Source organism: Micropterus salmoides, unplaced genomic scaffold, assembly GCF_014851395.1.
Source record: "Micropterus salmoides isolate LMB-PRFRI ecotype aquatic unplaced genomic scaffold, ASM1485139v1 Ms_hic_scaffold_6, whole genome shotgun sequence".
Taxonomy (NCBI): Eukaryota; Metazoa; Chordata; class Actinopteri; order Centrarchiformes; family Centrarchidae; genus Micropterus; species Micropterus salmoides.
This window is the reverse complement of record NW_024044348.1, coordinates 39,214,592-39,237,239: the sequence shown is the minus strand read 5'-3', so window position 1 is coordinate 39,237,239 and position 22,648 is coordinate 39,214,592. Positions and strand designations below refer to the sequence as shown.

General features: G+C 40.8%; 2 protein-coding genes across 5 annotated transcripts in view; both read left to right on the top strand.

Moving 5' to 3' along the window:
- The first annotated feature begins 1,231 nt into the window (after positions 1-1,231).
- nadsyn1 (NAD synthetase 1) lies at positions 1,232-18,043 on the top strand. 4 transcript variants are annotated; one of them, XM_038701015.1, is made up of 22 exons: positions 1,232-1,250; positions 1,358-1,454; positions 2,061-2,121; positions 2,959-3,075; positions 3,432-3,485; positions 3,605-3,694; positions 4,216-4,267; positions 4,371-4,459; positions 4,552-4,669; positions 4,983-5,114; positions 5,408-5,479; positions 7,896-8,020; positions 8,128-8,176; positions 8,302-8,404; positions 8,916-9,084; positions 9,402-9,537; positions 9,907-10,013; positions 10,405-10,536; positions 11,037-11,106; positions 11,449-11,577; positions 14,251-14,427; positions 17,416-18,043. In XM_038701015.1, exons 2-22 carry the CDS (start codon positions 1,370-1,372, stop codon positions 17,449-17,451), a joined length of 2,103 nt encoding a protein of 700 aa, XP_038556943.1. In that variant the 5' UTR covers positions 1,232-1,250; positions 1,358-1,369; the 3' UTR covers positions 17,452-18,043. The 4 variants fall into 4 exon arrangements, with proteins under 4 accessions (XP_038556943.1, XP_038556944.1, XP_038556942.1 ...); XM_038701016.1 differs by lacking the exon at positions 1,232-1,250 and having other exon boundaries at positions 1,275-1,454; positions 3,605-3,688; XM_038701014.1 differs by lacking the exon at positions 1,232-1,250 and having other exon boundaries at positions 1,275-1,454.
- Positions 18,044-18,830: 787 nt separating this feature from the next.
- The window catches only part of tpcn2 (two pore segment channel 2), a 33,287-nt gene continuing 29,469 nt past the window's right edge, over positions 18,831-22,648 (top strand). Inside the window, exon 1 of the mRNA XM_038701013.1 lies at positions 18,831-19,244. Within this exon, the coding sequence (XP_038556941.1) occupies positions 19,100-19,244 (145 nt within the window). The 5' untranslated portion in view covers positions 18,831-19,099. The remainder of the gene's footprint in view (positions 19,245-22,648) is intronic.

Below are 22,648 nucleotides of genomic sequence, written 5' to 3'. Positions count from 1 at the left end.
TCCGGCGCACATGGGTGAGGATGCAGAAGAGGTGGCAAAGAAGGCGGGGCAGGAGGAAAGGGTTCAAATTAATTTACAGCATGGGTCACCAGAGAACACAGAAATAATAAATCGGTCAGTAAAGGAAATGTGACAATGGAAAGGAAGGCGAGGGCATATTTTTCATTACAGAGAATTGTTTAGAAAAATGCACATTTAGATGTGAGAGAAGAGATGGACTGGTTTTATCCAGACTGAGCTTTGGGCACTGTGGGCTGGCTCTGATTGGTAAACATCCTGATGGAAAGTGTGACTGTGGAGACAAGGAAACAGCAAAGCATGTGGGCTACTGGGTCATAGCAGATATGACTCCTGTCAAAGGGAGCAACTAGAGACACTGATAAATAAATGTACAGGTTTTCAAATTATTATTATTTGATCATTTGATATTTTAGTAATTGTTTTGTTTTTACATTTGATACCGATTTCTTATTTTTTTTTATTTATTATTATTTTTTAATCAATAAATTATTTTTTAAATTCTTTTGCATATTAATATATATACACACACACGTTACTGTTTCATTTATTAGTTTTATTTTAATTTTTAATGTTTTAACACACGCACACACACACACGCTTTCTGTTTTATTTATTTATTTTATTTTAATATATTTTAATTTTTTAACACACACACACACGCTTACTGTTTTATTTATTTATTTTATTTTTAATCTATTTTAATTTTTTAACACACACACATGCTTACTGTTTTATTTATTTATTTTTATTTTTAATATATTTTAATTTTTAACACACACACACACACACGCTTATTGTTTTATTTATTTATTTTATTTTTAATCTATTTTAATTTTTTAACACACACATGCTTACTGTTTTATTTATTCATTTTCTTTCTTTTTTTTTTAACACAAACACACATTCTGATTACTTTTTTGATGGGTTGGGTTGTTTTTATGTTGTATGTAACGTTATGATGCTTTGGCAATATTGTTGTTACACATTCATGCCAATAAAGCTAATTTGAATTGAATTGATTGTCTTTAATCTATGCACTCTTCTTAATTTGGACAGCTGGAACAAAATGAAGAAACTGATGGAGTACCTGTGGATTATATTGACAAAGATGTGAATAGTGAATAACGGAATAACGAACAGTGGAGGGCAGCAATACGCCACAGATGCTTCTAGGCTGTCGAATACAAGAAGAAGAAGAAGAAGAAGCCAGCTGAACTGTGCTCTTCCAGGTCGAGCCGAATCTGCAAGTATATATTGAGAGCCAGGCAGGTCGATAGATCCCGTCACTAACAGGCTTAATATCGTTCGCTGTGTTCACTACTCACTGTTTCAACAGCAAACTACCGAGATGGGACCGAAAGTGACTCTTGCGACTTGCTCGGTGAATCAGTGGGCTTTGGACTTTGAAGGCAATTTGGAGAGAATACTGAAGAGTAAGTTAGACTATTAGGCTACTGGACAGGTGTATAATATTTTACAGTATGTGACAGAAACTCCACAATTTATTATTTGTGTTTTAATTCCTGAATTCTTACGGTAACGTTATTAGCTTGATGAGCAGAAAGGTTTACTTCAGTTAGTTTTTTCTTTTTTACCACTTTTATATGCAATCTGTGAAGACTGACATTTGGTCAAAAAGCAAACTTAAATTGTAGTATGGAATTGAAATACTTGAGGATCGCAATGAACGTTGAATTGGCACCCACAGTAAGGTGGTATGGAATTGGGAGAGAATGCCTTTTAGTTTACCCATAAATTAATTCTCAGTAATTCTGGTTTGTTTTCTGCCCCCTACGTTTGTGTGCATCTTACTGATGAGCAGTCTAGATGAGGGAGTAAACATCGAGATAATTCTGCCTTTGCTGCTTTGATATTTAACTTTTTTTAATTCATTTATCTCTCCCAACTTTGTGGAAGTACAATACTGAACCCCTGTGGACACTATTTAGTAAAGGACTGACCTCTGCTTCCACCACTATCAATGCTCACTAAACCAACAGTCATTTTTGCCTCTTGTCTGTCCTTGTGTTTCTCTGCAGGTATTGAGATTGCTAAGGCTCATGGAGCCAAATACAGACTGGGCCCAGAGCTGGAGATATGGTATGATGGGAAAAGCTAGAGATTCACTGATCGATAAGCCGTTAAACACACTAAAACATATTGTCAGTGTGGAAGTTCTTTGCCATGAGTGAAGAAGATGCAACACTCGCAATTTGTAATAACTGTATGGCCAAAAAAGGTCACCAGAGCAGACAGACACAGTGAGAGAGAGAGAGAGAGAGAGGTGTAGGTGTCTGAAGGGAAGGGCAAGGTGAGCAGATTTTACTGTAGATTGTGAGTAAGCACTAAAATAAGGTGGGGAATTAAGTAAAATTAAAATGGTGAGACAAGAAATAACTAACTTGATATAAGGTAATGTATTCTTTCTAATATTTAGAAATAAAATATCCAAATATACCTCAGTTCACAAACACTCTGTCCTGCAGCCTGACCTGGTTCGTTTTTTATTTTGAGATGTGTTGAGTGAGAAAAGGTTCTGCGGTTTAGGAGAAAATGTAAAGTTATATAATAAAAATGTTATAATATGAACATGCAGTCGAATGGACCCCAGGAGCCAATGCTTCTGATGGTGCTAATGGGGATCCATTAAAGAAAAGTTGCAAAAATATATGTGTGTAAATTATAGTTCTTAGAAAGACAGGTAGTTGGAATCGGCAGGTCGGACCTTGGAATCAGCGCTTCTCAAGGAAAAGCAATCATTAGTTTCGAATACACATGCTTGGTTTCACACAGACATGAGTATATCCCCATATTAAGATGTCACTATATGATTATTATTAACAGAGGTTTTATGTAAGGCGCTGCTAACTGTGTTTGGAGGTTCAGTTTGCCTCTACTCTGTTGACACCTCTTTTCTAATTCACTTGACTTTTACAGCGGGTATGGCTGTGCAGACCACTTCTATGAGTCGGACACGTTGCTCCACAGCTTTCAGGTCCTGAGGAAGCTTCTGGAATCTCCGATCACCCAGGACATCATCTGTGACGTAGGAATGTGGGTATCACTCAAAAAGACCAGTCCAAATAGCAGTATTCAATCTGGCAGTCCTGATTAAACAGAGTATCACATGTCCTGAACACCTTGTGGCTGCAGGAGATAACTGAACAAGGACTTTGGCATCCCATACTTTACTAATGGTAACGGTTGTTCCACTGCAAAATGCTGTGTCTAAATAATCTGCAATTTTAATCTTTATTAATTTAAAAATAACCACCGTTCATAGTCACCATTCTGTTTGTCTTACCTAAAAAACAAAAACAAACTCACATCATATAGCTGGAAGTCTGGTTTGGCGTCACAGTCTATGGGTGTCACATTTGACAAAGAGATTTGGATTCTGTTCCCCTCAGGCCCATCATGCATCATAATGTGCGCTACAACTGTCGGGTCCTGTTCCTCAACAGGTAGGTCAGCACACCTATCCGGTTTCATAATCACATGTGTTTTTGGTTCTTTATTTATAATTATATAATATGAGTGGACAAAATCTTTCTCATTCAAATCATTTTCTTCCATCCTGTAGAAAGATACTGCTGATCAGACCTAAAATGCTGATGGCCAACTACGGGAACTACAGAGAGATGCGCTGGTTCTCTCCTTGGAACCAGTTACGGTTTGTCATCAAGTCTACCACAGACTGTGGCACTAATGTTTGAAGCCCTTCTTATTTCTTTGGTATTTTAATTATATTAGCAAATGATTTAATAGATTTATTACTTTCATTTGCAATGGCTTTTAGACTTGATATTTTATTTGTTAGTGTATTAGGGCTATTATGATATTAAACTCTAAACTATCTAAATGAGTCTGTTTGCCCATAGGCCTTAAAAGAGTACTCCAGCAATGTATTAAGAGACGGATGTTTGAAGTTTAGCAGAGCCTATGAAGGCTGAGTAGTACTCCCCAGGCCCATATTATAGTTGTTAAAAGGTAACACTCTTCCCCATGATTGTAGTGTATGAGCAAATCCACATTAACATATTTGCCAAAATGCTGGCAGTGATTTATGAGGCCACCTTGTACCTTCCACTGAGATGCAGTTTTGTGTACCACTGAAGTGATTTCATTTCACTTTTGAAAATGACATGGATGGTAGTGAATGTACTGTTGTTGTTTTCTGCCTCTTTCTTCAAGGCAAGTGGAGGAGTATTTCTTGCCCAGAATGATCCAGGAGGTAACAGGGCAGGTACAAAAAACTCTGTGATCCTCTCTGTTTAGCTAAAAGTCGACCTAGGCCGTTTTTCCACCCTTGAAACAGATGGTGGGTGTTTTTTCTTTGTGTTCATCAGGATACAGTCCCATTTGGTTACTGTGTGCTGTCCACAAAGGACACCTGTATTGGAAGTGAGATATGTGCCGAGCTCTGGAACCCCAGAAGGTAGAGAACCTTCTGGATTTTATGGATGGTGTAGTTTTCTGTGAACTGTCTGAAACAACTCCTGGTGACTGAACGTTCACTCTTTTCCTCAGCCCCCATATTCAGATGGGTCTGGACGGGGTTGAGATCTTCACTAATTCGTCTGCTAGCCACCACGAGCTCCGCAAAGCTGATGAAAGAGTCAACCTGGTAAAGTCAGCCACCACAAAGGTATCCTCGAACCAGGAGTCCTTTAAACATTTCTTGTCTGTTCACGTAGAAACATGAAAATGTTGTGGTTATGCTTGGTACAAACGCATGTTACTAAATACTGGTCTGGAGCACTTTATCAAGACACTTTATGTTGGTTTTGGTTTCATTTGTTACTAATCTGTAATTGCACAGACAATGCAAAGCAGAGCTCACTAGAGGGCAGTGTTGTATCACACACATGGGATGGAATAGAATCATAACATCCTATGTTTTCTGTACATGTATTACTAAAATCAGCACTGCGTTCAGTGTGTTGTTGGTGTTGTTCCAGAGTGGAGGTATCTACCTGTATTCCAACCAGAGGGGCTGTGATGGAGACCGGATCTACTATGACGGCTGTGCCATGGTGGCCATCAACGGAGACATTGTGGCACAAGGTGCACAGTTCTCCCTTGATGATGTGGTATGTATGGGAGAAAAACCTAGACCCTGGTCACAACGCACCTGCAAATGTGTCTATGTAGTTGATGTGACATTGATGTTGATGTGAAGTGACATTATTATAGGTGTGGACAAAAAATAATTTTGCCAGATCAGTTGTGCGCTGCAGTGTGAAAACATGACTTACTTTTTGTGTGTAGAGGTTTCCTGTGTGTGCAGGTGTATTGGGTAAATGTTGCAGGGCAGACAACATGCCTGAGTCACAAGAGATCCAGACTGTGTGTGTGTGTGTGTGTGTGTGTGTGTGTGTTGTAGGAAGTGATTACAGCCACTCTTGACCTTGAGGATGTGCGGAGCTACAGAGGAGAAATATGCCAGCCAAACATGGTGAGAGACACCAGCTTCCAACCTTCAAAATTCCTCATATCAAGAGCAGAGCCTATTGCTTTTTCTATTGCTTTTGCTTATTATTGCCTGCCATCACCTCTAAAGCTCACAAATTACCTGGTCAAATTTCTTTGTTTATCCAATACTTTGGTTTGGGTCAAAATAGCTGAAAAACTGATTCCTATCAGCCTCAGCTGTACTCTAACTGTAGTATGTACCATTGGTAATCTCCCATCCATATATCCATCGTCAACCGCTTATCCTGTGTACAGGGTCGCGGGGCCATTGGTAATCTGACATATCTAAATCTGAACAATAAGTCTTATGTGGGTACAAAGATAACTCTTTTTTTATACAGTTATTATGTGACCCTGTAATGTTCTATGTAAACATAATGGAAGTTGTAGGTAATGTGTTGAAAAGCCTTGGTTGGATAGAATGTGAGGTGTAGCTATGGTTACAGTTGAGTGGAAGTACTGTATGTCTTTAATGACACTGGGTGAAAATAGCAGGACAGGCATTTGTATGTCACACATTACAGCTAATGAGACTAGAACAAAAACTCATGATGAGGTCTTATGATTAGATGCCGGTCTCTTTACAGAGCAGCGAGCAAGTCTGCTTGTCTTGAGTCACCAATCAAGTCATGCTTTAAGCTGCAAAAAGCCACTGTACATTCAGCAGACAGACACAGAGACTAGCCGGTGAACACAGTGGAGCACTTAGAGACAGATATTTCCTTCAGGAGCGGGGAGAGACCAAAACCAGAGCTAACAGAGAGTGACAGTTGGACTTACATTCATCAGGTGGATGCAAATGAATGATAATTCAATTCAGTTTTATTTAAATAGCGCCAATTAACAACAACAGTTATCTCATAGCTCTTATTGTTGCTCTGTGTCTGCTGGATGTGTAAATAAGCACCTGTTTGCTAAGACGTTCACCATATCAACTTTATAAGGTGAATATGTCAGATGTTGCAGCCTGTTCTGCAATAAATGCCGCTTTAATTAGTAAGGAGTTGGTATTAAGTATTGACAAGAAGCATTTTAGTGCTTTCAGCTCATTGTTTTGGTTTTCCAGCCCGCTAACAAAGCGTGTTACAGCAGGAAGCTGTTTTTAGCAATAAAGGTTTAGATAATCTCACTGTATGCTTCCTGCCTAGCACCAAACAGCAGGCAGCAAGTTAGCTGCTAGCTGCTAAAGAAACATGGAGCAAGCTAAAACCCGGATATTTTTCTCAGGAGCTGGAGACCAAAAGTGAATATAGCACATTTGTCAGTTGGAGAGAAGCATAACTCCAAATGAATGTTGCTCTGTGTCTGCTGGATGTGTAAATAGCATCTGCCAACCTCTTAATAACATGGCAGAGGAGACGTATCTTTGCCCTGCCCCTAGATGGCCAAAACAAATCAAAGACGTAGCTTTAAAGGACCAGTGTGTAGGATTAATGGCATCTAGTGGGGATGCTGTAGACTGCAACCAACTGAATAACAAGTATCTTCTTTAAATATGTTTGCTCCATTGGTAAGCTGACATTTCTATCTTTTTATTTTTACTGTTTATTCTGTGGCCTGTGAGCCTGTGATCCCCTTGGAAAACATAATGGAAGTTGACTGTAATGTGTTGAAAAGCCCTGGTTGTGTAGTGTGTGAGGTGTAGGCATTTGTACAGCAAATGAGACTAGAACAACAACTCGTGATGAGGTCTCATGTATAGTCGATATAGATGCCTCTGTCTTTACAGACCAGTGAGCATGAGGTGGGGTCGTGTCAGATCTCTGCCATTAGAGGCCAAGCCTCAAGTCATGCTTTAAGCTGTAAAAAGCCACCGTACGTTCAGCATCTAACAGCAGAGCGACACAGTTAGAGACTAGCTGGTGAACACAGTGGAGCAGCTAACGAAAGGTCCTGTCTGGAATCAGGGTTTGGTTTGTCCAATCTGGGCTACTGTAGAAGCATGGCGGTGCAATACAGCGGACTCCAAGGAAGAGGACCTTAGAATGAGACCTAGATATTGAAGGTCTCATTCTAAGGTAATGAAACAACAATTCTTTATTTTCAGGTGATTATCCACTAATGGAAACATAGTTATGAATGTTATATTCCATTTCTGCCATATGCCAGTAGATCCCCCTAAATCTTACACAATGTCCTTTAAGTTAATCTGTTTACACATGAGGTCTTTCCTCTTTTCTTGTCTCAGATTGTTTCTTTCTGGACATGTAATCATATTTAAAGTTCTTAATACATTTTTATTTTCTTTACTTTCTAGCATTTCTTTAGTTGGTTAAGTCGCAGATAGCTCAGTTACAAGTGACAGATTTCTGCAGCAGAAAACCTTTGCTCATTTCCTAAACACTGTTAGTGATGGTTTTGTACTCTCCATTTCCTCTCACTCTCATACTGTGTTGTAGGAAAGTGAACCCAAACCTTGCCACAGGGTCAAAGTTGACTTCTCTTTATCCAGTGGTGATGATATCTACCTCCCAACTCACCAACCAATAACATGGCACTTTCATACTCCTGAAGAAGAGATCAGGTACTAAAAACATTTATTTTGGTACAAAATATGTATTTCTTCAGAAAACTAGTATCATCTTTTAACTTTTGAAAAGGTCCAGGTAATGAAACACGTGTGTTGTTCAGTCTAGGGCCGGCCTGCTGGCTGTGGGACTACCTGAGGAGAAGTGGACAGGTGAGGACGTAGTGCTGTTGTACTGTGTGTGTGTGTGTGTGTGTGTGTGTGTGTGTCGAGGATTATTTGACCTTAAAATAAATAATTAGATTTTGACTTTGTGATGGTTCTGATTTGGGTCCCAGGCTGGTTTTCTGTTGCCTCTGAGCGGGGGCGTCGACAGCTCCTCCACTGCCTGTATTGTCCACTCTATGTGTGTGCTGCTCTGCCAGGCTGTAGAGGACGGCAGTGAGTATGATTCAGTTTGCTTTCATGTCAGTTTATTCTAAACGCATATTATCTCAATGTGAATATTCACACAGGAATAAGGCTGGTAATATTCTGTATTTTCCATATTCTCAACATATTGCATGTTCAGGCCCAACAGTGAATGTTTCTACTAACCACTAAGTACTGTTTGTGTATCGCCGCCTGAAAGATCTTCTTCCTCTGAGCCATAGAGATCCATTGTTGTCCAAACACTGTTAAAAACACATCAGCGATTCTTTCCTGTCTCTCTTCACTCTAAATCAATCATTCATCTTCATCGTCTCTAAAGTCAAGTCAGTTTTATTTATACAGCCCACTATCACAAATTTGTTTTACAATCTGTACAGCATGTGACGCCCTCTGCCCTTAGAAGCTCCATTCAGATAAGGAAAAACTCCCTAAAAACCCTTTAACAGGGAAAAAAGGGAAGAAATTCCATTTTCTGGTTTTAGTTATGATTATAGCTGCAGCTTTCTGATCCATCTCTCAGACAGCCAGATACTGGAGGATGTTCGCAGAGTGGTAGGGGATGACTCCTACCGTCCTCAGCACCCAAAGGAGCTATGCGGTCACATCTTCACCACCTGCTACATGGCCAGCGAAAACTCCTCAGGGGACACATGCAGCAGGGCCAAAGATCTGGCCAATCAGATCGGCAGGTAAGATGCTATGAGGAGCACATAAAGGATGTGTTTGAGAATGATGTGTCAAAAGACAAAAACTTTTTAATTGTTACTCAGATTGTGTCAAATAAAACTTTAATAATGGCCAAGAATGAGGTGGCTTCTAATGTCACTATTAGCATCAGACCTGCCTGATCATGGATGAATGTGGAATATCTGTTTGACTTGTTCCGTCGGTTCAGAGTTGTGTGGATAAACACAGAAATGTTGATTTTCTCTAGAGATATTCTCCTTTCAGTTGCTTTGGGCTTAATAATGTTTTCATCCTTTGTCATTTATCTCTTGGTTTGCAGCACACACATGAATATTAACATAGACATGGCAGTGAAAGGCATTCTGGGTATCTTCTCAGTGGTTACTGGAAAGTGGCCTCAGTTTCGCGCCAATGGAGGAAGCCACAGAGAAAACCTGGCTCTGCAGAATGTACAGGTTAGACACTTGTCTGTCATCATCAGGGTTTAATCACCATGACCACGTCCTCTCTTCCTTTTCTTTATTCTTTGACTTCTTTTTTGTTTCTTCACAAACATATTCTGACAGTTTAACCACAGTCTTCACACCGATACTTCAGTAACACCACTGTGAGCATTTTGTAGTTCTATTTTGCGTGGGCCCCACCTCGCTCTCACACTGTTTGAGTTCTGAGTCCTGCTTTGGACTGTGCATGTCGGCTTGGCCCTCACTCATCAAGCCTCTTGCCCTGACTGTGCTTGCCTTCCTCAATCTGAGAAGCAAAAGATGGATATTTGGACATTTTGGGTGCTTAGAGTGTGTGTGTGTGTGTGTGTGTGTTCACAGGCTCGGGTCAGGATGGTCCTGGCCTACCTGTTTGCCCAGCTGAGTCTGTGGGCCCGGGGGAAGCCAGGTGGATTGCTGGTGCTGGGCTCAGCCAACGTAGATGAGAGGTATTACCAGAAAATAATTACACTGTGTACACTTTTGGACTGACTGACTGGAGACAGGAGGTTGACAGCCCAAATCTCTGAGTTTGAAGGTTTCTGTTTCTCTTGTATTGTCTTTCATTGAGTCACCAGTGCCTGAAACAACATTCCCCCAGCATCACGGTCCCTTAAGCTTTTTACTGCACTGCTGCTTTCAGTTGAATGCCTGGTAACAAATGTTCATGTTTGGTATAAGGAGGCTATTCAGCAAAGACAATATCTACTCTGTTCACTGGCAAAACCACACTCACAAAACACTGTTAGAGTAGCTGAAGAAGTGCAACTACTGAAAGAAAAATGTTTTTTCTTCCTAACATCTTAACTTTGCTCCCATTTAACAACTGTTCCTGTTCAGTTTGACAGGGTATTTCACAAAGTATGACTGCTCCAGTGCTGACATCAACCCAATAGGAGGCATCAGCAAGACAGACCTGAAGAGCTTTCTGCTTTACTGTGCTGAGCAGTTCCAGCTCACCACTCTGAGAGGGTAAGGTCAGCTGACAGACTTTTAGGAAGATTGATCTGTTGAGTAATTAATGTGTTAGTACTGAGAACACAGACACCTCAAATGTAAATGCTCCGTATTTGTATAGCGCCTTTCTAGTCTTTCCGACCACTCAAAGCGCTTCTACACTACATCTGCATTCACCATTCACATTCATGCACTGGCGGAACAGCCAACTTGTCCAAGGACACTTACTGCAGCCTGGAGGAATCAGGGATTGAACTGCTGATTCCTGCTGATTGAACTCCGATTAACGGGCAACCCGCTCTACCACCTGAGCCACAGCCTTCCCTGAAAGGTGGAAGGATTAAAATTACACACTCTCAAACACACACACACACACACAAATCAGTCGAATTGATCATATTAATCAGGCTTAGCAGATGCTGTTTGGACAGCAAAGGATGGTCGCACCAAAAACTGATTGGATTTAAAACGTTTGCAAACGGAGCATTTTTTGTGGTTTTGGTTTCCCTCCACAGCATCCTGGCTGCTCCGCCCACAGCTGAACTGGAGCCACTGACAGACGGACAGGTTTCACAAACAGATGAGGTAAGAAATGGAAATATATCTGTAGACCTTTTTAATAGAGTTGTAATAAAAAATAAAGAACTAAGCAATCATATTAGAGCTAGTAAATTACTTAACAGGAATGCAACTGGGGTGGTGATGATGGCCCAATGGATAAGACACTTGACACCTAGTTGCTCCAGAGGCGTGCAACCTCTGATAAATAGCAATTGTAAGTTGCTTTGGATAAAAGCATCAGCTAAATGAATGTAAAAAGAAAAAGCTCAGTTACATGGGATCATAGCCCGGCAATTGCTTTTTCTCATCCTCCTTTTCCCATTTTTTTTCAACTTTCTCCAACCACCACCACACGTCCCTACTCAGGCAGACATGGGAATGACCTACTCTGAACTGTCTGTGATTGGACGCCTGAGGAAGATCTCCAAGTGTGGCCCCTTCAGTATGTTCTGTAAACTCATTCACGTGTGGAAGGATGCGCTCTCAGCCACAGAGGTCAGTTCACTCGTTCGCATTTTTCTGCTAGTCCTTGGCTTTGGGACAGTGTATCATCCAGTCAAGGGATAATGTTTTAAATAAATTCAGCCACAGAAAAATGCAGAGCAGACATTTTCAGTGTGGATGCTATAGCTGTGTCATTTCTGAACTGTTCTTGAGAGGAGAGAAGCACGATTTATGGACATACACTCACTGGCCACTTTATTAGGTATATCTTGCTAGTACTGCGTTGGACCCCCTTTTGCCTTCAGAACTGCCTTAATTCTTCATGGCGTACTTTCAACAAGGTGTTGGAAACCTTCCTCAGAGACTTTGGTCCATATTGACATGACAGCATCACGCAGTTCCTGCAGATTTGTCAGCTGCACATCTATGATGAGAATCTCCCGTTCCACCACATCCCAAAGGGGCTCTATTGGATTGAGATCTGGTGACTGTGGAGGCCACTGGAGTAAAGTGAACTCACTGTCATGTTCAAGAAACCAGTTTGAGATGATTTGAGCTTTGTGACATGGTGCTTTATCCTGCTGGAAGGAGCCATCAGCAGATGGTACACTGCGGTCAGAAAGGGATGGACATGGTCAGCAGCAATACTCAGGTAGGCTGTCGCATTTAAACCATGCTCAGTTGGTACCAAGGGGCCCAAAGTGTGCCAAGAAAATATCCCCCACACCATTACACCACCGGCAGCAGCCTGAACCGTTGGTACAAGGCAGGATGGATCCATGCTTTCATGTTGTTTACACCAGATTCTGACCCTACCATCTGAATGTCGCAGCTGAAATCGAGACTCATCAGACCAGGCAACGTTTTTCCAGTCTTCTGTTGTAGCAGTTTCCTGTTCTTAGCTGACAGGAGTGGCCCCCGGTGTGGTCTTCTGCTGCTGTAGCACTTCTGCTTCAAAGTTAGACCTGTTGTGCGTTCAGAGATGGTATTCTGCAGACCTTGGTTGTAATGAGTGCTTATTTCAGTTACTGTTTCCTTTCTAACGTCCCTGCTACAACTGCCACTCATCGGGGCGGCTGTGGCTCAGGAGGTAGAGCGGGTTGCCCGTTAATCGGAAGGTCGGTGGTTCAATCCCTGGCTCCCCCTGCGTGTCGAAGTGTCCTTGGGCAAGATACTGAACCCCGAAATGCCCCTGGTGGCTATTCTGCCAGTGTATGAGTGAGTGTGAATGTTAGTTTGAGCACTTAGGCTCAGTGTGTGATTGGTGGATGTAGTGTAAAAGCGCTTTGAGTGGTCAAAAAGACTAGAAAGGCAGTATATAAGTACGGAGCATTTACATTCACTGAGTATTTTCTCTTTTTTTCGGACCATTCTCTGTAGAACCTGGGGATGGTTGTGCGTTTCTGAAATACTCAGACCAGCCTGTCTGGCACCAACAACCATGGCCCGTTCAAAGTCACTTAAATGACCATTCTTCCCATTCTTCCCTTTCTTCTGAGGCTCGGTTTGAACTTCAGTAAGTTGTCTTGAGTTGCTGGAGTGCATGGAGAAATTAAATCTCAACATGAATGCTGTTAGTCCTTGTTAGAACATGGAGTAGTGGTGTAAAAGAAAGATTATGCTGGCTATCTGAAGTCATAAACACAGGAAGAAAACAATGTAGATCAAACTGGATCACCAGCATTTTTTTCCCCTACTTGCCTCCTCAGGGCTTCCATAGATAACCCCTAATAAAACCGTTAACAGTTCTGCACTCATGCTTGAGCTGATGTTAAGGTTTCACAGACTGACAGGATGAGCTCCTTAACAGCTCTAAATTCTGACATTCAGATTCAGAGCTTTCAAGGTGTGGCGCTTAAAATGATGATATGATGCGCTTTGTCAAATCTCATAATTTCTCATAATAACTAACAAACTACCTGCTAGCAACTAGTCTGATCATTTATCTTGAGCAAGAACCACAACCCTGTTGATGTGTCTGAACAGCTGAAAGACACAGCCCACTATTTTTAGGAACGACTGGTGACATTGACATGCAGAGCAAATTAATCAACAACAACAACCAAGTGTTTCTTTATTGATGTTTAGCCAACCCACAAAATCAATATTAATTAGCTACAGCTTAGTAAATTTGAGAAAAACACTTGTCATTACAAAATTAACAGTTCAGACAGATTACATTTGGGCATAGGGCTGTGCGATATGCACAATGCTGCAAAGCTAACACGAGAGGACGAGACAGCACAGCGGCTCCAGACAGCGACATTCACAGCTCCACATCTCCCGCTGCTACAGCTAACATCACAACAACAGCATGTCTTGTTGAACTATAAAGTAACCTGTATGTCTGTGGGCAAGTTATTTAACGTTACCTGACTGACACACACATCATGGCTGGCACTGCTGGATAGTGTTGTGTGGCTCGTCCATTATATTTAATAAATTTCTTCTCAGCAACACGTGGAAAACTAACTTCACCGTGGTGCATAGCGCCGTCCCTCACCAAAATATTACGGTGACACAAAGAAATCAACGATAGGGCATAATTGTAAACCATAGATATCGTCATATTGCACAGCCGTACTTGGGCATTTTCCACAGTTTGTCAAATTGGTGTCTATCATTGAAAATGTGTCTGTTGAACACTGATATGAATATTGTGCAATTAGCAGCTGCAATCAAAACCTTCAATGAAAAAGACAGTGTATTGTTGTGTTTCTTCAGGTGGCCCAGAAGGTGAAGCACTTCTTCCGGATGTACTCCGTGAACCGCCACAAGATGACCACAGTGACGCCGTCCTACCACGCGGACAGCTACAGTCCTGATGACAACCGCTTTGACCTCCGACCTTTCCTCTATAATACACGCTGGACCTGGCAGTTCAGGTGCATCGACAACCAGGTAGCAATCAATGCATAATGCAGTAATTCTGTTTCACTTCATCCTCTTGTTAGTATTGTGAGCTGGACAGAAAAGTAAAGTAAAATTTATTTATACTTTACTATAATAAATACTTCTGTGTCAAATCTATGCTGTAGGTACATCATGTAATATAACTACATGCCGACCTCAAGAACTGTGATTGGTTGCCTTGGTAGCATCATATTTCCTCCTACATATTACCAGCTTGTCCTACTGTAAATACCAGGGTCGTACTGTAAATACCATCTCCTCCGACGCCTTCTCTCGTTTTAGCGTTTTTGTAAGTTCACTAAAAGTATCTGCTGTTCGACATCAATCGGCTCCAACATGATCCGCTCACTTTCAGTCGCTATTGTTTGTAGAGGCCTACACCAACGAAGAAGAAGAAACTCAATGGAGCAGTGGAACATAGAAACCCCACCGCTAACTAGGGCTAGGCGATCTTCTCTGTTTTCATATCGTCTAATCATGGCTACTTGAGATCACAGATAGGCGATCTGATCGCCAGGGGGCGGTGTTACGTTGCAGCATGCCAGTGAAATGCCAGCATGGAAGAAACAGGCTTATTAGCTTTAAGAGAAACCACCAGAAACATTTGTAAATGCACAGTGCAGTGTTACCGTGTAACTCTGGCGCCGCGTAAGGGTGGGTCGTGCAATCGATATTGAAAAGCAGCTACTTATGTACAGCGTACTAACCTCGACAACCCAGCTGTATTCTAATGTTAACATAGCTATACTCATAACTTTTTTAAAGGTGGGTCTCCAACATTGACAGCGTTGTGTTAAAGGAGACCTTTTATGCTTTTCCACATTTTATGACTTATCTATAATGTTATGTTGGATGTTCATGTTAAACTTGGCCAAAGCTTCAAAAATGGTTAAAGAGGTGGTATTATGCTTTTTGGCTTTTCCCCTCTCCTTTATCGAGTTATATATCTTTTTTGTGCATGTAACAGGTTTGCAAAGTGAAAAAGCCCAAAGGGAGTTCCCATCTCCCACAGAAAACTCTGCTCTGAACCGCTTGAAAACAGCTTGTTTGTAGTCCTGCCCTTCACTTCCTTTACTTGTGACCTCACAATGAAAACGCGTCATGAAGCTTGCCAAGCGGCTAGCGGGGTCAGGCACGCCCTCAAACCAAGCTAGTCTGAGCCCTTTGGTGCGACTCGCCTTTGTTTGGTTTTTCCATTGTAGAAATGTTGTACCTGTACCTGCTTCCAGGTACTTTTTATCGTATCACCTCACCTCCGTCGAGGTTCCAAGCGAGCTTAGGGATACTAAAATGTAACATAAAAACACAACAGACTGCTGATTGGTCAGAGAGAATATTCACTATTCACTGCATCATCATTGCTGCACCAGACAGAGGCCAGCAACAGAAAGTTTTATATTTTACAGTTTCTGTATGGAATTTCATCACTAAATCCACTTCTGAGAAGTTTTGAGGTGAGAAATCAGCTGTGTAGATTTCAAATATTTACTGTTCTACTAGAAGTGATGGCGGAACAAAAATGTGCTTGAAGATTTTCGGAGTTGAGGAGCAGCAGTGGCTGCGGGGGAAGCCTGCTGTGACCCGCGGGAGGAGCGTGTGAGGCCGGCCAGCCGCCCGCTCACAGAGCCCTCTGCTCCCGCCGTCACACAGACCGCTGCAGCAACAACGGCAGAGGAAAACACAGCTGGAAGGTTTTCATACCGCTTATCTGTCTTTACATTCTGAGGAAGGTTGAAACGCTTTAACTTAAAAAAAGAGAAAGCTGTGTGGATCGCTGGTGTGTGTGTCGCATTGAACATTACGTCGCGGCAGTTATGTGTGGCGTCACTATGACGACAAGCTACTATCTCTGGGTACTATCTGCAATGGAAAACGGAGCAGGGCCGAGTAGAGTCGAGTCTATCGATTTGCGCTATGGTAGCATTTTTCGGCAAGGCAGCATAGATCGTCAGAACACCGGCAACAGTTCAACGTTTAGTCCTGATGGTAAGATGTGGAACAATGATGTTGTGTGGTTGTAGACTTGAGAGTAACTTATACCATCTGCTAGGTTACGGTCGCAGTCTGAAGCAGCTTTGATTTGGATCACACTACCTTGTTTCTTACAACCCGCCCTTCTCTGCTTCTGATTGGCTAGTAGTCCTTACCTGGGAACTTCCATGTGCAACTCCCAACAAAGATTTTGTACAAGATGCATCACTCTGTAGCTCAAGAACCGAGCGTAAAACAGACAGGGTGAAAAGAGGAGCTGCAGCAATGTGCAGTATGAGGAAAAATATGGTGTTGAAAATTAAACCATGTAAACCTCTTCTGGTTCAACCCCTAATTAAGATTTTGAACCTGAAAATGAGCATAATACCACCTCTTTAAACTATTTATAAGAAATCCCTATGAGCAAAAACCTCAGATTTCCTCCTGTTCTGAACCTCTGTTTTGAACTGCTTTTTCTACCATTGGCTACATAATACCAAGCCAAATGGAGCCGGTGTTCCATATATGGTCATGTGCTCCCACACGAATGGCACAGCGACGCTCAGTCTGCCTGTTCCTCCCAGCAACACCAGCAGCCTGTAACATGCTTCAGGTCTTGGCCAATCAGAAAACAAGGGGCTTTGAGAGGGGGGGGGGGCTTAAAGAGACAGGAGCATCTATAGCTTGTTTCAGACAGAGGCTGAAATGAAGACCTAAATGAAGAATCAGTATAAGAAAAAAATTTGAATCATCCAAAGCTGCCTACAATATAGGACTGGAAAAGCAGTGTCTCCTTTAAGAAAATAGATAAAATAACTTCTCAGAGTTTACTTGAATGCTTTAGTTTTTCTATAAACACACAGCACACAAGGATGGCCAACATGATCCATCCCAAAACTCTATAACTCTAATAATTGGTAGAGCTAGTAACAAACAATAGTGACTTTTATCGTATAAACTAAATAACATGTTTAAGAAGTTTAATTCTAATTTCCTTTTCCACAGGTGTCTCAGATGGCAGCAAACACCCCGAAGCAATAAGATGCTGAGGTCTTCAGTGTCCAGTGAAAATCCATCAGAACTGCTGAACAGAGCTGAAATATTGTTTGGTGGTTGTGTACACTTTTCAGTAACGTCAATACGTTTGTACTGTTCTTGCAAGCACAGCCAATCATTTTCTGGGACCCTACATAACCTTTGTCCTTCCACCTTCAACATTTGTGACCTCTGATTACATGCCATCATTCCCAGAAGTTGCAAAGAAGCATGGGATCATTTTAAGTATTTCCTCATGTGAAATGCAGTAATGAAGTAATTTGTGGCCAAATATGCTACATATTTAATCACAGTGTAAGAAGCGGCTGTTCCACCACTTTGAACCTTGCACGTGTCGTGATCAATACCAGCTGGAATCAATATATTTGGTAGCTCTTTCTTGAAGCCTCACCTTGAAAAATAAAGCCACTGCTGGGGTTTTCAAAGTTGACGCCTTATTTATCCTGTGTGTGATAGTGATGTATTTAGATATTTTATCTTTAACAAAAAGATCTTCAAACAATACAATGTTTAATATGCTGAAGTACAACCACAGAATTGTATTTCAAATAAATATTGTGCCTGGTATATATATATATATCAGTTTCTACATTTGTTACTGAAACATGAGTGCCTGTCAAAACCATGGTTGTATATTTTACCACAGATTTTCAATCATTTATCTGAAGCAATAGGTTTACCCTAATACATCCAAAGTCTGGGACAGGTAATTGGATTACACTTGCAGTTTTAATGTTATTATATGTTGAGACGCTGTATGGAAAGGGTTGGGTGAGGTGGGTTGGCTGGCTGGCTGGAAATAAAGTGATTCCAAAAGATGTATTTAATCAGATTTAGCGTGTTGTTGCTTCACATGGAAAGTTAATGTCAAAATAAAGTATTCTGGGTGAAAGATATATTGAAAGCACCAAACAGTCTAGAGAGAAAGTAAAAAGTGACAGAGCATAATGACTTAGTTATTAACATGTTTCATCCTTGTTATTGCTTTTTCCTTCCTCTTATAAAGAAATCCTCATAGCTTACTAATAAGTCAAATAGATGGCATGAATCCAAATGTTGGCTTACACAGTTTCAGTATATTTTATTTAACATGAGTTGGCTATTTTTATTTTTTATCATCCCAAATGTTTATTTTCTTTTTCTGTGAAAATGGGCTTCCAGCACTGCTAGGAGAGCTGGATGGCTGGCCTGTCCAGTTCTGGGCCCCTGAAGCGACCCCGCTGTTTAGGCCTACCTAATGGGAGTTGCTTTCAACTTGTTCCTTCTAAAAGGATATTTATTACTACACTATAATTCTTTTCTTCACAGCCTTGCTGTTGCAGCCGCCCACTTTGTTGACTGTAGCATTTAAACTTCCTCTCGCCTGCTGTAGGTGGAGTTGGTGTTTTTAAAGTCAGTGTAAAGTGATTCTTGAGGACGGGACAGGAGGGGAGGGAGGAGCAGCAGAGAAGCGACTTCCTAAAAACACATTCCCCTGCCTTCTGCCTGAGCCGTGTTGTGCTGTTTTAGTCTTTGTAGCCTACTTCTGAGCTGAGCGATTAAATTCGGCCTCTCGTTTCCTACCGGACCTGCTACTTTCACTTTCACAGCTGAGGAGCGGGTAAATTTCGGGACAACTTGTTAGAGTTTCTGGATGGAAACGGACAGTCTGCTAACCAGGAGTGTGAACGGAGCCTCCGGGGATTACGGCTCCTCGTCGGGCACGGAGCACGGAGGGGCCCCGGGCAGCAGACGGATGTCGTACTCTGTCGCAGGGTGCAGTTTCGAGGGGGCCGCAGGTGAGTGGGCTGGATTATAATAGGCTATAGTCTGACATCATGAGAGAAATGTGTAGGGACAGGTCGGATGACTGTGACTTTTGTTCTTCTGTACAAAAGCCAGAAGTGGAATAAATATTAAAATACCAACACTGCCCTCCATTACAAGCAAAAGTCCTAGATCAAATCATTCTTGGTCCTGTATCCTGTTACCTTCAACAGGGTTACAAGTTAAACAGATCTGTATCAGGCCTGTGCATCATGGAAACATACAGGACAAGCCTAAACAAAGACTATAAGACAGGGCCTCAAGTTAAGATGTTGATACAGGACCTGTTAATTAACACTGTAATTCATTGGGACATAGTCACGAATGTTGTGATGTGTGATGTTCAAATAATCAAATTACCACAAACCATCACATTACTACCAGCAGAAAGCTTTTAGGGCCCCTGAGAGTCAGGGTCAGTCTTCTGCTTTTCCCGCTTGGAAATCCAGTCTTGCTTGTACCATTGTCTGTGTTCTGGTTTATACTGGATTGTTATTTCTGATGCATTCATGTGTAAGAAGCATTTTGTTGTTGAACTAAAACTATTTTCATTCTATGTAAATGTGTTGATTATTGTTTGATTATTGAATTAATAGTTTAGTCTGTAAAATGTTATAAAATAGTTAAAATATGGAAGGTGATGTTTTCTAATATCCTGGTTTGTCTGACTAACATGTCTATTGAGTTGAGAACCACAGAATGACATCTTTGTAATAAATCACTTATCAACGCTGTTGTTGTTGTAAACTAGCTAATTGTTTCAGTTGTGATATATAGCCTGTATTCAGTAAACACTCACACTTCTCATGGGAAAGTTGAGTTACTTTATGAGCTACACACTGGAAGGTGATTTGGCCTCCTCCCTGTGATGCATGGCATATCAGATGTCCAAACAGTGCAGCTGATTGTAAGGTCAGAGCAAAATCATGTTGGTGTTAAAGTATTTGCTCTAATTTTCTTAGCATTTCTTCAGCTCTGTCAGGTAGCTGAAATATTATTTGTTTGTGTAGAACAGGCGGTAAGAAAATTACAATTATTCTATGAGAAAAGCAGATAATATTATTTTAATTACAACATATATTTCCTATAGCTTTGATCAGTTTCATTCCACGTATTATGATGCACAAACAGTATAGGCTACTGTTCTGAAGTGAACAGAGTATCCCTCTTTATTATGCTCTTTAAAGCTAATAGAATTTAAGCAGCAGTGATGTGTCCTGTGACTTGGGGCATTGAAATGAAAGGTTTCATTGTCATTCTCTGACAACTAACTCCATTTTATGTATATATGTAGAATACATGCACAAAGCACAAAGACTAGAAGTAAGGGGAAACTGTTAGTATAGCTCCATCAAAAGTGAAAAACTTAACAACTACAAGGCCATTTGGGATATTTGAACCTTTTAGCTCGCAATCTAGACAAATACATCCTGAGTCACCTGGGTTTGACGATGTGTAAATCTGGTAACCTCTTCATGAGGACAGGCTGGTGATAGGCTGCTGTTATCATTGATTCACAGTATGGAAAGTGTATGCTTTCTTCCAATAGCTGATAATAACAATAGTTGATCATTAACGAGTATTGAGTAGCAGTAACCACTGCCACTAAAGTGTAATAGGAGTTTATAATTACAGAAATTCTACTCATGTGCTAATTCTTGGTACTTTATTTAAAGTGCTGCCGGTATATATGAATGTACAGCATACAACTTATAACTCTGTCTTACTGTGACGTAACCTAACATTGTAGGCTGCTGACAATTTCAGTCATAGACCATAAAAAATGCTTTCACATAATTTTATGTTTTTAATCAGGCCTAAAAGGCTAAACCACTGTGGCAGACAGCTCAGAAGTTTATGTCTTTTTTAAATGTTTAACAATTTCTGTGTTTTAACTATATGACACGTTTAATATGGTCTAATGTCTGAATTCATGCCCATAGCCCTTTTATGTAAAAATCACTAAAGGAATCTTCCTAGGTAGACCTAGTAACGTTTCTGACTCTGCATATCAATCTGAATTGAATGTTGTAAAATTACTGTAAAGACTGCTGCACAACATCTTGATATAGAGAGATATTAAATGCACACATTGCTCTGTCTTATTAAGATTGTTTTAATTATCATCAGAAAGCACAAAGACTGTCAATAAGTTTGATTGACCAGGAAACACAATTTATATAAATGAGATTCTTTTCTTTTCAGATCAGTCTATAAATGTATTTTTTTTCTCCTCGAGGTGCAGAGCAAAAAACAATGTTTTACAATGACAATAATAATCAGACGAGCAATTCCTCTGTAGATTTTCAGTTTTTATCCATACAACTGCTTGGATGAATAAATGATTAATTAAAGCAAAATGCTTTACATACAGCATGTGGGCAAATAGGAATGAATGTAGATCCCCACCTTGACATTTACTGCTTGAGTTCTATAACAAATGATACTGATGAAAGTCTGTTAAACCACAAACCTGTGAGAGAACTGAGACCCCCGCTCTTCACTTTTATTAAAGATACCGCTGTGTTTAAGCGGTGAAGTCGCTTCCTTTCACACACCAGGTGCCAAATATAGTGCAAGCATTGTAGCTCTTTCCTGGCATGTCTGAATAAAGCCTTTAAAGAAAATTTACATTATAGATTGATAATTGGCAAAAAGCCATTATTTGAACAGATAAGTGAATCCAGCAGTGTTAATTATGCTCCATGAATCAGAAGAATCAGAATCAGAAGGAGCTTTATTGCCAAGTAGTGTTTTACGCATACGAGGAATTTGCTGTGGTGATAAGGTGCTACACGTAGACAAACATACAGTCAAGGTAAATAAATGTAGAAATATATAAATATGGAATTGAAGAACGTTGCAGATATATACATGTGCATTATTCTGGGTCTGTGCCGTGCAGAAGTCACGCAACGGAAGAGAATATAGTGTACATATAAATATAAACTGACAACATAAAAATATACAACAAGAAATATCAACAATCAACAACAAATATGCGCAACATGCCAGGTCTGTGCACGACACGAGATGAAACAGTATTTAGTGACAGAAGTGATGGAAGATTGCAGCCAATCACCTTCTCTGCAGAGCAAATGATGCGCTGCAGCCTGCCCTTGTCCCTGGCAGTGGCAGCAGCGTACCAGATGGTGATGATGGCGGTGTAGAAGTGCACCATCATTGTCTTTGGCAGGCTGAACTTCTTCAGCTGCCGAAGGAAGTACATCCTCTGCTGTGCCTTCTTGGTGAGGGAGGTGATGTTCAGCTCCCACTTGAGGTCGTAGGAGATGAATCTGAATCTCTTTAGCTATTTCTGTCATATCGGCAGTCATATACCATATTTACATACAACAAAATGTGAATCAATCATATT